The 16146-nt window shown below is 40.6% G+C and overlaps 1 protein-coding gene across 6 annotated transcripts in view; it reads right to left on the minus strand.

Annotated features, from left to right (window-relative positions):
- Positions 1-16146, minus strand: part of MTUS1 (microtubule associated scaffold protein 1) — a gene marked incomplete at its 5' end in the record, with an annotated part of 103480 nt that overhangs the window by 30545 nt on the left and 56789 nt on the right. For all 6 annotated transcript variants that reach the window (XM_079726803.1, XM_079726804.1, XM_079726801.1 and 3 more), the window contains one exon: positions 5837-6051. In XM_079726803.1, coding sequence (XP_079582929.1) covers positions 5837-6051 — 215 coding nt within the window. The remainder of the gene's footprint in view (positions 1-5836; positions 6052-16146) is intronic.

The following is a 16146-nucleotide window of genomic DNA, read 5'->3' on the forward strand; positions in this document are numbered from 1 at the left end:
CTTCAAGAAGCTTGAAACCTAGGTAGAACTAAGACATCCAGGCCCAATAACTCAAGGCAGATGACCTCATCTGAGGGGAAGCAGTACAGGACAATGGAAAAACCAAGGGCTTTAAATAGGGCTTTAAAAAACCAAGGGCTTTAAATTTCACATAGGATTTAAAAATCCTCTGTGAAATGCCGACCACAGTGCCCATATCCTAATAGGCACATACTCAGTGTTACTTTCTACCTGACTCTCCTGGTAGCTTGCCCTTTAAGACCTTTACCCTTTCTTTGTAGATGACAAAATGCATTTGTCACTTAGATACTGACTGCCTGTTTCTTTTTGTTTAGCTGCTCCTACATCAGTGTTTCTGTCTTAGATGATAAACTTTTTATGGTCCAGATAACAAGTTTATTTAATTTTCTTTGTATTGTAACATGCAGAGTTCCACACAATGCGAAGAAAAGAAAAAAAAAAAGAGGGAGGTGGGAATCTGGTTGGGAAAAATGCTTTTATACTCATACATTAAATATATAAAGTGCTCCAAGAAAAAAATGGACTCACCATAATTTAATTAGGAGTCCCTGGGACACAGGCACTTAGTCTCCGGCTGTCATCCCATCACTGAGCCTCAATTTGCTAGCTAGGGAGAGTGTCAAAAGCACAGGGGATTTTGCAGGGAAGAGCCACGTCGCATGGCTCAGATGTATGCTCTCTCTGACCTTCTTCATCCCCACTACCACACGATGAATCGTGTCCACTTTTTTTTGGTCTGAGACATTTTTATTCATAGACTGCTAGTGTCATTCAAAATTCATCTTTGTTCAGGTGCTACTTTAGGTTAGATTCCACTAGCAAAAACAGAATTGGAGGCACACTGAATAACTGGTCAGAGGTTGGGTTGAGGTACCCAGAAACTCTCATGAAGAAATTGGGATCACTACCATCAACACTGTCTGGCACTTGGTTTGCCTGCACAGAACACTGTACAACTATGCAAGGATAAACCAAGAATCAGAACTAAAACTAACAACAGTGTGTCCTCTGAGAAATAGGAAGTGTGGTATTGGTTTCCAGATTCATGAGACATGCATTAGAACTTCTGCTCTGTAATGAATGATGTCTACCACTAAAGTGGTAAAGTTGTAGGGTTTTTTATTTTTGTTTTTTTTGCAGTATGCGGGCCTCTCACTGTTGTGGCCTCTCCCGTTGCGGAGCACAGGCTCCGGATGCGCAGGCTCAGCGGCCATGGCTCACGGGCCCAGCCGCTCCACGGCATGTGGGATCTTCCCGGACCGGGGCACGAACCCGTGTCCCCTGCATCAGCAGGCAGACTCTCAACCACTGCGCCACCAGGGAAGCCCAAGTTGTAGTTATTAAATAGACTTGCAACAAAAGGATAAGTGACAGTTCCAGGATTCCCTATAATCAACGATTTTTACCTATAATTTAATGCTCTGAAACGGTTTAGGAAAAATGAGCAATAACGAGATATATATGTATATATAGATCAGTATAGATCTACAATCTATATCTACATATCTATATATCAATCACTTCTATAACGGGTATGAGAGAACCAAAGGGTTAAGTAAAAATTTTGAAAAAATTGCTTAACTTTTCCTTGGTCATATCTTTCCTTTCCAACTGTTTTTTAACAGTTCCCTGTACACATTAGGCCATCAGTAAATATTTGCTGATTGATTATAAAGAGCTAGAAAAGAGCAAAGAACATTTACATAAAGACTTTATATGTTCGTCTTACATCTGGGATTCCGTCCTCTTTACTGATCCATTTGTTCACTGAGATACACACTGCGTATCTATTATGTACAAGGCACTGCCATAGCACCTGGGGTGGCTTCCTAAGAAAGCACCAGAAACAGATCCAGCTCTCAGTGAGCTGTCTTAAAAAGTAAAAACAACTTCGAAATGGTTACCTACTAGGTAGAGAGTGACAGAGAAATATAAGTGCTCCTAGAATACAGAGAAAAGATAAAACATAGAGCTAGAAGGACCAGGAAAGTCTTCATAAAAGAGGGTGTTTTTGAGCTGAATTTTAAGAAATTCAACAGAGTCACAGTTACATGGGCATTAGGATCTAAACTGGGTGTAAGATGAAATTCACATGCGATACAAGAAACCATGAAACTCATTAAGAGTCTGCCCTGCAGTGGACTGAAGCATCTCTCAGTGTGCCCGACCCAGTGAAATATTTTCTCTAGTGTTGGACCATATCTTTCTCCAATTGATCACCTGATAAAATGTTTGGTTTGTGTTTAGGGGCCAAGTCGTATGGAAGGAAATTATCTTTAAACACTAGGGCCACATGCAGCGTGGAAGGGTCATGCCACATGGGGTACCGAGGGACTAAGAATACAGTTGAAGCAAGACTCCTGTTGTCCACCTCACATCCACTCCTGGGCCTTTGCTCACTGACAGGCATGGAAGGCAGGACGGTCTCATCTATTTACTTTGCATTTTTAACTTGGGCGGTTTGTATAATGAATCCAAGTCAATTAAATCCAGGTAGTAATGCGATGCTAATATAAGAAAGATCTGAACACGTAGGTACTAGGGAGAAGGGTGGTAGCCCAATAATGGTATTTGAGCAAAAGATGAAAAAGTACAGGAAGTTTACAGGGGATTCTGAGTTCATAGTGTCCTAGACCTGGGTTCAAGTCCTGGCCCTCCTCTTATCAGCCATCTGATGATAGATAGTCAAGTACTTAACAGCTCTATGCCTCAATTTTCTTATTTTGTAAACTCCAACTTGAGTTTTGGAGAGGATTTTATTAAGTAAGAACGTCTGGTACTTGGTAAATATTCAACAAATGTTAAACCCCTCTTGCTTCTCCTTTACCTTCCTGATTATACAGCTGGAGCATACCGGCAGTGAGGGGAAGGTTAAAGGGGCAGTTGGTGCCAGATTACAGAGAGTCTTATATTCCAAGTTACACACCAGAGTCATCCAAGAGAAATATAATGTGAGCCATGTATGTAATTTTAATTTCCAAGTAGCCACATTTTTTAAAGATTAAATTAATTTGACTATATATATATATATATTTATATATATATTTTATTTTATTTATTTATTTATTTTTTGCGGTACGCGGCCCTCTCACTGTCGTGGCCTCTCCCGTTGCGGAGCACAGGCTCTGGACGCGCAGGCTCAGCGGTCATGGCTCACGGGCCCAGCCGCTCCGCGGCATGTGGGATCTTCCCAGACCGGAGCACAAACCCAGGTCCCCTGCATCGGCAGGCAGACTCTCAACCACTGCGCCACCAGGGAAGCCCCGACAATATATTTTATTTAACCCAGTAGGTCCAAATTATCATTTCAACATACAGTCAATAGAAAAGTTATTAATGAGATATTTCACATCCTTTTTTCATACCGTCTTCAAAATCTGTGTGTATTCTACACTTACCGCATATCTCAGTTCAGCCTAGCTACACTTCAAATTCTCAATAGCTTCCTAAGGCTAGTGGCTACCATACTGGGCAAATCGGCTGTGGACAATGGAGAACCACTGAAGGTAATCAGTAGAGTGAAATGCTTTGGGATGCAGTGATTGGGATGGATTACAGAGGAGAAAAGTGCAAGCCTCAAGACTGGTTAAGAAGTTATTAACATAATCCAGGAGACAGTTATCCAGGGCTTGAACAAGGCTGGCATCAGTAGAGATAGAAAAGAGGAGATGAGGAAGGGGAGAAACACTGTGGGATGAGAACTCACCAAACTTGACTGCTTTCATGTGGGAGATAAAGGAGAGAAAAGAGTTGAACATGGGGTTGTTAGGCTAGAGATAGTAAAATAAATAATTGGTTTATCACTAAATAGACAAACTAATTGTTCCCTACATTTGACGTTATGTAGTTTCCAATTTAGCTTACTTGGTTACATAAACCAACTCTCAAAATTCCTTTCTTATATAATAAAGAAAAGCAAAAATACTGTATGCTACTGTAATTTAAAAACTAGGTAGGGGCTTCCCTGGTGGCACAGTGGTTGAGAGTCCACCTGCCGATGCAGGGGACACGGGTTCGTGCCCCGGTCCAGGAAGATCCCACATGCCGTGGAGCAGCTGGGCCCGTGAGCCATGGCCGCTGAGCCTGCGCGTCCGGAGCCTGTGCTCCGCGACGGGAGAGGCCACAACAGTGAGAGGCCTGCATACCGCAAAAACAAAAACAAAACAAAACAAAAAACTAGGTAAATGTCTGCATCTCCCCCTCAAAAAAGTTCATTCGAACAAAGCTGTAAAGTGTTCACCAAATACTGATTTAAACTGTCTGCTAGCTTAGCAGCTCGTCAAAGGCAAAGACCAAGTCTCATTCACCTGCATCTCCCTTTGCCCCAGACGGCAACCACATCAGAGTAGCCTCTGTAAGAACTGAGTATAGGTTTGTTGGATTGAACTGAACTACAGAACAAGCAGATTGAACAGTATTCTTCTTGAGATGTCAGGTATCCTCATCGTTAAAACAGTGATTTAAAAATATCTAGAGAGCTCAAGCTACATTCTCAACCCAGTATTTCCCCTTAAATAATTATACTTTTTGTTGCTATGCCAGTAGCATACGTTCATGGAAACTTGGTTTTCTCAATGAATTTTAACTAATTCCTGAATGAACATCCTTGTAGAGTATCAGGGAAGAATAAGTAAGCAAAGAAAATCTGTTTCATGTTTGTTGTACCACAAACTACTATAGGAACAGATGGAAATTCTGAAGACTCCCTAGACCACTACTGGGAGTTATCTCAGAAGTGTTCTTTGGGCTTCCCTGGTGGCGCAGTGGTTGGGAGTCCGCCTGCCGATGCAGGGGACACGGGTTCGTGCCCCGGTCCGGGAAGATCCCACATGCCGTGGAGCGGCTGGGCCCGTGAGCCATGGCCGCTGAGCCTGCGCGTCCAGAGCCTGTGCTCCGCAACGGGAGAGGCCACAACAGTGAGAGGCCCTCCTACCGCAAAAAAAAAAAAAAAGTGTTCTTTGACCCATAAATATAATCAACCTCATTTTTCAAAGCATTAAGTTCAGTGTGATATGGAAAACTACATATAGTTAGATAAAAAATTAAGTGAAAAAAAAAGTTAATGCTGTGAAATAAAATTCATATTTTATGGCAAGAAAACTTTAAACATAAAAAAATTTTCTCTGCCCTTTGGCCTCCTCTCTCCCTTCTACTGTGCATTGTGTATCTGCATTATACATGGACCAGACCTCCCCCATCAGGAGAAATACCTGCTCAACCATAAAGAGCAACACTCCCCCAGCACCAAGCCAACTCCTTAAAGATAACATTCCCTCTAGACCTTGTAAGGGGTCACATGACCAACCACTTTGTACTTGCAGATCTGGATTGTGTAAACTGTCAATAATGTGTCGCCCTCTGTCTCAAAAAACGTATACATGACTGTGCCTTGACTTCTAAGGGGTGGAGCAATTCTCAGAGCTTTCTGAGATGCTGTTCCCAGGTTAAAATCCTCAATTTGGCTCAAATAAAATTTTGCATTTCTTTCTTAGATCGACTGATTAATTTTTTTTAATTGGCAATGCTAATATAGTCTAGAGGTATACAGAAGTTTAAGAGGCAATTACGTTTTCACTGTTTTTGGTCTAACAGACCCCAGAGGAGAAAGAGAAGTACTAAGAAACGTTTCAATCCCAGATTTCTAGAGAGTGACTCAGGTATCCAGTGAGTTGACAAAAGCATAATTGGGTGAATTATATATGATCTTACCAATCATTAACTTAAAGATATTCACAAGACAGGAGCATGAGCATTGCCCATCCCCCGCCTGCCCCTACCTTAGTGAGAAGGCTGTTTAGAGGGTACACATCCTTACCTCAGACAGTAGGTGCTGAATCACAACTGTTAATGCTTCGAACTTGGTATTACCATGGGAAAGAAGCTCCTTGAGCTGCAGGATAAATCCACTTTGGTTTTCACATTTTGTTTTATACTGAGCCAACTCAAGTGTTTTTTCTGAGGAGAGCACATCTGGAGATGTCTGTGTCTGGATACATAAACTTCTGGGACTCTTCTGTCTGCACTTTTCAACTGCAAAAGGAATGAATATAGGTAGGAAAATATGTGACTTTAATTTTTTATAACTACCACCATCTGGCTTCACAAACAACTAGAGAAGCCACAGAAATGCACTTAAGTTATGTTTACATAAGGAAAGCATATGGATGAGAACAGGGATTAATCAAGTATCAAGATTTCTGGAACTCAGAAACACAGACGATGGCTTTAATTCTGACATAAGTTATATATGGGGCAGAGAATTAGGGGCCTGAAACAAACAGATTTACCAATCCAGAAGCATGAAAATTGCGTGCAAAATAACGTTGATTTCATAGTTTCTAATTTTCCAGGTAAATTGGTACAGAAATCTGTCTGTGACAAAGACCCTGACTGTCCATTCTGATCACACAGGCTGAAAAACAACACACGAATGATTGGACTTTAAATGCCTTTCCCTCTTCTTATACGTTTCTTACTAACTTCCTGTCCTCTCCCTGCTGATGGCCTGGTCCTTACAAAGATTTATACTCTAAATGAATCACTTCCTAATTCCTGATAAATCACCACATATACATTGAAAATCTACTCATATTTAACACCTGATCTTTAAATTCATTGCTAAGAGTATTATACTCTTTAAAAATTTTTTTAATTTTATATTAGAGTTAATTTACAATGTTGTGTCAGTTTCAGGGGCACAGCAAAGTGATTCAGTAAGAGTATTATACTCTTGACTACACTCTTCCGTTTTCTATCAAATACAAGCTTTGTTGTTTCTTTTCCCCCTTCAAGTGGTAATATGGCTTAAAAAAATTTTATTTTAAAGCACACGCTAGCACTCCAAATCCGTTTAAGATGCCATGCTAAGTGATTTCTCACTTTCTGTCATGGTGCCCTGGGAATTACTCTACTATATTTTACATGAAAAAACTGTTCCATTTTGGAACCATTCCAAACGTCTCAGTCACTTTAGATGTCAAACAGAATTGGAAAAACAGGAAACAAGCTGCTTAGCTTCTTAAAATAAATAGGCTGAATAACCAAAACAAATCTAAATCTAGGGGAAAAAAAGACAAGAAACTAAAAAAATAAATGTTTCCTTATTCTCAAAGTCATTCCCTGTGGCATCCACATTCTATGGTGACAAACAAACCTAAGACAATTTTATAAACAGTAATTATTTTCTCTAATTTTTTAGACGGAAGAAAACAGCGATTTCTTGAAGGAAAACGAAACCTCAGTATTCATGTTCCAAGAAGCAATGGCAAAATACACTCAGTATGTTCTTTTTTTTTTTTGCTTTACGCGGGCCCCTCACTGTTGTGGCCTCTCCCGTTGCGGAGCACAGGCTCCGGACGCACAGACTCAGCGGCCATGGCTCACGGGCCCAGACGCTCCGCGGCATGTGGGATCTTCCCGGATCGGGGCACGAACCCGTGTCCCCTGCATCGGCAGGCGGACTCTCAACCACTGCGCCACCAGGGAAGCCCTCAGTATATTCTTTAAGTTAAAAAAACAAACAAACAAAACAGGAAAAGGGCTCTCATTTTCTATGGTAGCTTCCCATGGTTAAACAACTCAGTATTTGTATTAATACTTGATAATTCTCAGTTCTAAAATGACTAAAATATTTATTGTGTTTTAAAAATACTTAAAGAGAAGGGAAAGCAGGCATTAGTCTTTGTTAGGAATCACTATTCACTGCTTAGCAATAATTGCCACTTCCAAAGCAGACAGAGACATAACCAATTTCACAGTCGTAACATTAAAGTCCTGAAAGGAGAACTTTATAGAGTCACGTACGGATGAAAAATAATCTAAATATTTTACAATTTATCCAAATATCTGAGATTAGTATTCCTCTATGTCATTTTCTAAAATTTAAAATGTTCCCAAGGACTTCCCCTGGTGGTCCAGTGGTCAAGACTCTGCGCTTCCACTGCAGAGGGCGCGGGTTCGATCTCCGATCAGGGAATTAAGATCCCACATGCCGCACAGCGCGGCCAAAAAATAAAATAAACAAATAAATAACAAATAAACAAATAAAATGTTCCCAGGGATTATATTTGTCCTATAACATATAATAATTCTACTGTTTTACTGTTTATAGTGTTTTCTCACTTCCCCTCTCTGTGGTCCTCCCAGTAACCCTCCATAAGGAAGGTGAAGTTCCGGGATGTGACGGGCCTAGCCTGGGCACAGACAGCTTCTACAGGACAGACCCCAAGTCAGAATCTAGGCTTCTGTTCCCACCCATTCTGGAAAGTGGAGATGGGGTGGGGATGTAATATATTACATAATTAAAAATAAACATTTATGCAATAATCTTAACAAAATGTTACTTTAATTCATCCAAGCACATTATCTGCTAACCATTCATTTCAATAATGAATATTATTGGATATTTACAGATAAATTTTTACGGGTAAATACCTACCAATATTTACAGATAAATACCTATCTTTTATATAGTGTTTTATATGATTTTATACAAACAGAAGAGCAAAAAACATCTTTTAACTCTTTGACCATCTAGAATTTCCTGCAACATATGTAGATAAGGTTCACTTTCCTGACCGATATCGCTGCTATATGTCCTACCAATACTTATTGAAATATGTATTCATTTATTATTCATTGCTCTGAAGTTACCATTTCTTGAATCCTTAAGAACCTTTCCATTCTCTTCCTAGAATTTCTATGTTAATCAATTTTATTATTTACCACAATATCAGTTTTTAAACTGTTAGGTTATAATTATTTACAAAATCTGAGAAATGAATCTTTTGTTTTGTTTTTTTGCGGTATGCGGGCCTCCCACCGCTGTGGCCTCTCCCGCCGCGGAGCACAGGCTCCAGACGCACAGGCCCAGTGGCCATGGCTCACGGCATGGGGGATCCTCCCGGACCGGGGCACGAACCTGTGTCCCCTGCATTGGCAGGCAGACTCTCAACCACTGTGCCACCAGGGAAGCCCGAAATGAATATTTTATATTAACATTTCTGGAGAAAACATTAAGTTTCTTGCCTACTTAGTGTCTCAGGTGAATTTTAGTATTAACTAGTCATGTTCTAATAAGTTATTTCTAAGGAAATATATTAAATTAAATGTAAGTTAACTCATTAAGCATTGTTTTTTACACTCACATTCAGAATACAGGTATTCTTTTTGCAACACCAAAATTTTTTTCCTTCGAATTATCTCTTACGCCAAAGTCGGGCAGCAGCTAAGTATTTATGTTTGGTTCCTTTATAAACTAAAAATTTTTCACTGGATTATCCAGACTTTTTTTTTTTTGCGGTACGCGGGCCTCTTACTGTTGTGGCCTCTCCCGTTGCGGAGCACAGGCTCCGGACACGCAGGCTCAGCGGCCATGGCTCACGGGCCCAGCCGCTCCGCGGCATGTGGGATCTTCCTGGACCGGGGCACGAACCTGTGTCCCCTGCATCGGCAGGCGGACTCTCAACCACTGCGCCACCAGGGAAGCCCTATCCAGACTTTTTGAATTTACAAGTCTACGGAAATTATTTGCTTCGTAATATTGTTTGACTAAACTCCTTGATTATATGTATATAATATACCTTCCTTTATCTGTTTTTCTTATTGAATGGTTAATTCCACCTCTAGCGTTATTTTAAAGATAAGTCTCTCTATCCTTTCTTGGTTTAAAGATATTAACTCTAGTGTTTCTCCATGGACATAAAGTCGATTTTAAAATAACATATTAACATAATGTTAAGAATCTGTCAATACTTTTTGAAAAAGTGTATAAAAAATTGTAAAAAATAAGTGTTGAATTAGTCCTCTGAAACCATTATGACGGTTTTTATTTTACTTCAATAAATTTAGTAAAGGCTCTTCTTATGCAATTGTGGCTTCAAATTCCTGAGATAAACTTTTTTTTTTTTTACCATCTGAAATGTAATTTGACATGTTTTTATTGTGGTATAACTGACATATAACGTTATATTAGTTTCAGGTGTGCAACATGATTCACTATTTGTATATACTGCGAAATGAGCACAATAAGTCTAGTTAACATCTGTCACCATACATAGTTACAAAATTTTATTCTTGTGATGAGAACAAGATATACTCTCTTAGCTACTTTGAGATATGCAATACAGAATTATCAGCTTTAGTCACCATGCTGTACATTACATCCCCATGACTTATTTATTTTATAACTAGAAGTTTGTACCTTTTGACCCCCTCCCATTTCATGCCTTGTCCCCCAGGCCCAACCAACACTTAGTTTTTTCAAATCTGTCAGTGCAACAGTGTAAGCTACTCCCCAGTTAGCTGCTGAGAATTCAGATGGCTTAGATCCACAAGTGAGTTAGTACCTATACATTTCCTTTATTACATTTTGGTTACTTTAGCTTTTGGTAACAAAATGGCATTTGTGCTTATAAAAGTCCTATTCTCCACATTTTGTAACTGTTAACTGTGTCAAGGCATATCTATTTTTTGAAAGTTTAGAAAATTCTCTAGGACCTAATACTATATTAGGAACGCTGCTAAGATCACTCGAGAATGGACTTAAGCAGTTTTTTGCTAAGGTACACCCTGGAAAACATCAACTGTCCAAGTTTGACTGCATTCCAATCATGCATGTCTCCTGGTTCTTAGCTGCTTTCTCATTTGTGCTTTGACTGGTTACTGTTTCACTATCATTTGCAGTTAAGTGTTAGGGTGTGAACTTCATCTAACTAGAGAAGTAGGGGAGACAAAGCTATTGCTTCAGGAAAACTCAAGCTGTCAAGAAGACTCAAGATGGTACCAACTTCTTTTTCTCTCAGGCTTTCTTAATAGCTGGAGAATTAGAATTTCAAGAGTGGGGAATCTCACACATCAGTATCAGTTCCTAAGTGTCCAGCCATGGAAACCCCAAACACCACACCTAGAACTCAAACACCGCTCTGTCTCAGGAAGTAATAGAAATCAGCAGAAATCATCACGTACATCACGATGCAGTTTCAATGCTACCCACGTAGAATCTCATTCAAACATTTAAAACAATTCTGATGATGTCTGTCTGCATAGTGTCATATACCCAAATTGATGTTTAAGAACATAAAATTTGGTGATAAGCCTTCTCTAACACACCCTCACACAAACTGTTGGACTCACAGCTGGTAAGCAAGAATTTATTCTATCATGAATCCTACACAAGAGTAAAATAACACCTACAGAAGGGGTTTCATTGCAAACTTGTTTGCAAAGAAAAGGTAAAAAAAAACCCAAATGTCCATAAGTAGAGGTCTGGTTAAATAAATGTATGGTACATTTATATAGTGAAATGTCACAGCTGTAACAGAACTAGGAAGCTCTCTGTGGTAAATAAAAAACATAGTGAAGAACAAAGTAGATGATGTGCCCCATTGGGTCAAGATGATGGGAATATAAATGCATTTTTTTTGCTTATAAATTCATAACAAAACTATTGTATAATACATATGAAAGTACTAACAATGTTTACCTTTTCAGAGAAGGAAATAAGAACCAGATAGATATAGGTGTTCTAATGCATTTTAAAATATTTTTTAACCACAGGGTAAATACATTACCTATTCAAAATTAAAACGTAACATTTTTTAAAGATGGTTACAATGAATTCTGAGATTCAATCTTTAACACTTAACCATCAAGCAAACATACGTCAATCCATGTTTCTTCCATGGGGAATCTGGACAGAAGTCTAAATAACACAGCTTCTGTTGAATGTGAATTCTTAAAATAGATTTAGATGTCTTCAAATTTCAACCTAAGAGCAAATAAGCAAACAGACTGCACTCTACCTAGAGCTGGAAAAGCACACTGTGACCTCAATCTTCCGCTCCACATACTGTGCTCCCTGAGGACAAAATTGTACCACATGGTAGCTGACGACCACATGGTAGCTGATGACCACGTGGTAGCTGATGACCCAGTTTGAGCATCTTTCCTTTCCTCCTCACTCCTGGCCCAACGGAAGAACAGAGATGATGCAAAAATCTCCAGTGATGTTCAAAGCCCTAATGCTCATACATAGAGGACCTCAAAATGCCAAAAAAGCAAGTTTCCCTTAAATTCTACAAAATTCATTATTTACAGGAAATTAGCTTAATATGAACCAAACTTTGCCCTTGTGTTCCATTTATTAACATGTTACTGTTTTGATAATGCAGCTGTATTTAAAACTATAAAATATTTTGCTTATTATACCTATTAACAGCCTGTCTAATTTCAAAGAATCAACTTACTCAGAAACCTTAAAATTAAATGTTAACTTCTGCATAGATTCGGATGCGCGTTGACTGGATAATTACCACTGCCATGTCTGGTCTGACCTTCCTGAGGTTCATCCCAATGAAACTGAAACCTCCATCAAGAAAATAAAAGTCCTGAATCCAAGACATTTGTTCACTTGAAAAATAGCTGGATAACACTGTTTACTGCCTTTGTTCTTTCTACTCAGAAACCTCAATTTAATAAAATTTAAAACTCGCCTAATGAAGTTATTTATCATCCTCTTAAAGAAAATAGTTGGGGAAAGAAGAATAAGCCCATGTTTCAGGCTCAAGTCACTCAGGCATACAGATCCCCACCTCAAGGCTAAACACAATTTTTGTGGGAGAGACTTAACAATTCAGACAGGGACTAACCTATTAGCTGCTGAGGACACATCCATCCTAAGGCAAAACCAGCCACTTTAATATTCGGAAATCCGATGGCTTTCCGAATATTAAAATCAAGTAAGAGACAAGACTTACTAGGAGAGCTTGCCTTAACTTGAATGAAACACAAAACTATACGTAGCATTCAGTAACCAATGTTTGCCTAGTGTGTCATGTGCCTATTGACTTATTATTCATTCACTCGCCAAATATTTATCAAAATCTACCATGTGGCTTTGCTGTGGGGCAGGTGGACCAGGCTCGTGTCTTGGGGGTGGTGGAAGCACGTAGAAGAAGGTGGTGGGGCTTCCCTGGTGGCGCAGTGGTTGAGAGTCCGCCTGCCAATGCAGGGGACATGGGTTCGTGCCCCGGTCCAGAAGGATCCTACATGCCGCGGAGTGGCTGGGCCCGTGAGCCATGGCCACTGAGCCTGCGCGTCCAGAGCCTGTGCTCCACGACGGGAGAGGCTACAACAGTGAGGGGCCCGCGTACCGCAAAAAAAAAAAAAAGAAGGTGGTATTTTACAAGGATGCATGAAGACACCTTGTTTCTATGGTATTAATCTCTTCCTGTTCGACTCGCACATATTCACCTATCTGTGAAGGGGGCAGTCATTGGCTGTTATATGCTTTCTACTACATACTGCCTTGAAAACTAATGCTTGTGGGTTAATAAAATGTAAGTAATGAGCTAATGGGCTCTACCACCAGCCTGGACAGACAACTGATTCCCGTCTTTCTGCCTTAATCTGCACCTACACACCTAAAACCCTTCCTAGGGACACATCTTTACACAAGTTCTTCCCATCCGTGTTTCCTCAGGATTTGATGGGTATTTATGGGTGTTTACCCCGGGATATTCCATGACAAGAAAGCCTTAAACGTGAACTACCAGGAAATATGTGTTCTGATAAGTGGGAGTATCCAGTTATGAAATGATCACCCACATGACCACTGTACACTCAGTAAACGTCTGTTGGATGTGCTTCTAACACATTGGTTCTTGTTCTCAAGGAACTTTTTTCATGCAGCAGAGACAGAAACTTGCCATCACCGATGGCCATATGATGTGATAATTAGGTAACAGAATTATGTACACAGTGGGGTGAGAGTACAGGTGGAGAAACACCTAGATCTGGGGCTGTCAAGAAAGGGTTCTAGGGCTTCCCTGGTGGCGCAGTGGTTGAGAGTCCGCCTGCCGATGCAGGGGACACAGGTTCGTGCCCCGGTCCTGGAAGATCCCACGTGCCGTGGGGCGGCTGGGCCCGTGAGCCATGGCCGCTGACCTGCGCGTCCGGAGCCTGTGCTCCGCAACGGGAGAGGCCACAACAGTGAGAGGCCCGCGTACCACAAAATAAATAAATAAATTTTAAAAATAAAAATAAATAAATAAATAAATAAATAAATAAGAAAGGGTTCTAGAGACAGAGTTTGGATGGACATTTGCGTGTTTGGCAGACAGATAAACAGAAGAGGCCAGAAAACACCAAGGCATAGAGGTATGGGAGGCCCTGGAGGTCCTGGTATTCAGTGCTGACAGCAAAGCTCTCCTGAAATTAAAGTAAGATGACGTGGCTGGAAGCATAAACAGAGGCAAGACATGTGTGCTGTACAAGGTTTTCTCTCTCTCGTAGGAGACACAGAACGGTGCCAAGCAGGGGTCTGGAGACACAGTGAAAGAAGATCTGAGCTGGTGAGGAGAGTGGTCAGGAGGGAGGCCCAGGGAGGGGAACTGGTGGTCAGGGCCGTGAGAGCAGGCAGGAAATGATGAATGTGTTTATGAGGCAGGACAGGAAGACTTCTGGACCCGTTGGATCAAGGGGAATCCAGGATACGTCACAGTTTCCAGCTTAGAGACAGCACACAGAGGAGCAGGTGCGCACGTGGGAATGCAGAGAGGGCAGAGGGAGGAGGCGTGGGACCCGGTGCGGAAGCGCACTGACGTTCTCTGACGCTCTGCGCCTTATTCTCCAAAGAGGCTCGATTCCAGCCTCACCTGCTCCATCACGCCTTCCAGACTGAATCGTCTGCAGGGGCATTTTCCTGGGGAGCAAATCAGCTCTTCATTTCCCATTGTCCTGAATGCAGCCCCTAGCACAAGCCTATGAACACACTTTCCCAGCTTGATCAATTGAACTACGCACCCACGGAAATCTAGACAATCTTACCAAGATCTTTTTCTGAATTATTATTCAGTGTTGTATGAAAGGAGAAAGCACTCCCCCTGACAAGGATGGAAGAGGCCCTCAGGCCTGACAACAGGCACACAGTTAAGGCACTGAGAACCACTTCACGGCATCCAACCATCATTTTAAACAAACAAACAAACATGTTCGTGTTATCAATTATTAGCTTAAATTTATATAAACCTTTCCAGGGTTCCTTTCATTATGTGTTTTCTCTAGAAAAGTTAATAGTCATAATTAGGAGCCACATATAATATTTTTCTTTTTCTGGGTAGGTATGGCATTTGCTGACTATGGAACATTTCAAGCTCAGCAAAGCACAGTGTTTAGACTGTTAACATTACCCAAGCTAATTCTTTTGGCTGGGGAGGGGTGCTGTAGGACACCTATTAAAATTTTACAGTATTGTATTTTTGGAAGTGCTGCAATGATTTGTATTATATATAAAGTGGTTTTACTTTCTTAATTTCAAAAGCAGATTACAGAAGAGAAGGCATATTCATATTAAATACACCTATTTCAGGATAACTATTGCTTAGACAATTTTTCCTGCAAAACAATCCAAAATTGACCATAGACATTTTCCATGTGGCTGGCAGGGAATAAAGCAGATCTCTTATGTTCTTAAAATGGACTACTAACTGTAAAGAAAAGTTAATAGAAATTCATTACATTCAGAAATACTTTTAAGAAGGTATCACATACGCCAATTTGTTGGCTTTCTAAATAATCTAAAAGTCCACCTTAATGTGCTAAAAGTTTATGGATTTGTGGGACTTCCCTAGTGGCACAATGGTTAAGAATCTGCCTGCCAATGCAGGGGACATGGGTTTGAGCCCTGGTCCAGGAAGATGCCACATGCTGCGGTCCACAACTAAGCCCGTGCGCCACAACTACTGAGCCTGCGCTCTAGAGACCAAGAGCCACAACTACTGAGTCCGTGCACCCCAACTACTGAAGCCCTCACGCCTAGAGCCCATGCTCCGCAACAAGAGAAGCCACCACAATGAGAAGCCTGCGTACTGCAACGAAGAGTAGCCCCTGCTCACCACAACTAGAGAAAGCCCACGTGCAGCAATGAAGACCCAATGCAGCCAAAGATAAATAAATTAATTAAAAGAAAAAGATTAGAGTAAAAAAGGTAGTTTATGGATTTGTTTCAGGACTAAAAGAGCATACTACAAAAATTTGCAAGTAATGCAATTTCATGCCTGTATCATTAAAAATTCTGCAGATGTCAAATGAGAATATTTTTACTTTAATCATCTAACAAGCAAAACT

The sequence above is a fragment of the Hyperoodon ampullatus genome, assembly GCF_949752795.1.
Source record: "Hyperoodon ampullatus genome assembly, chromosome: 20".
In the NCBI taxonomy this organism is placed as follows: domain Eukaryota; kingdom Metazoa; phylum Chordata; class Mammalia; order Artiodactyla; family Ziphiidae; genus Hyperoodon; species Hyperoodon ampullatus.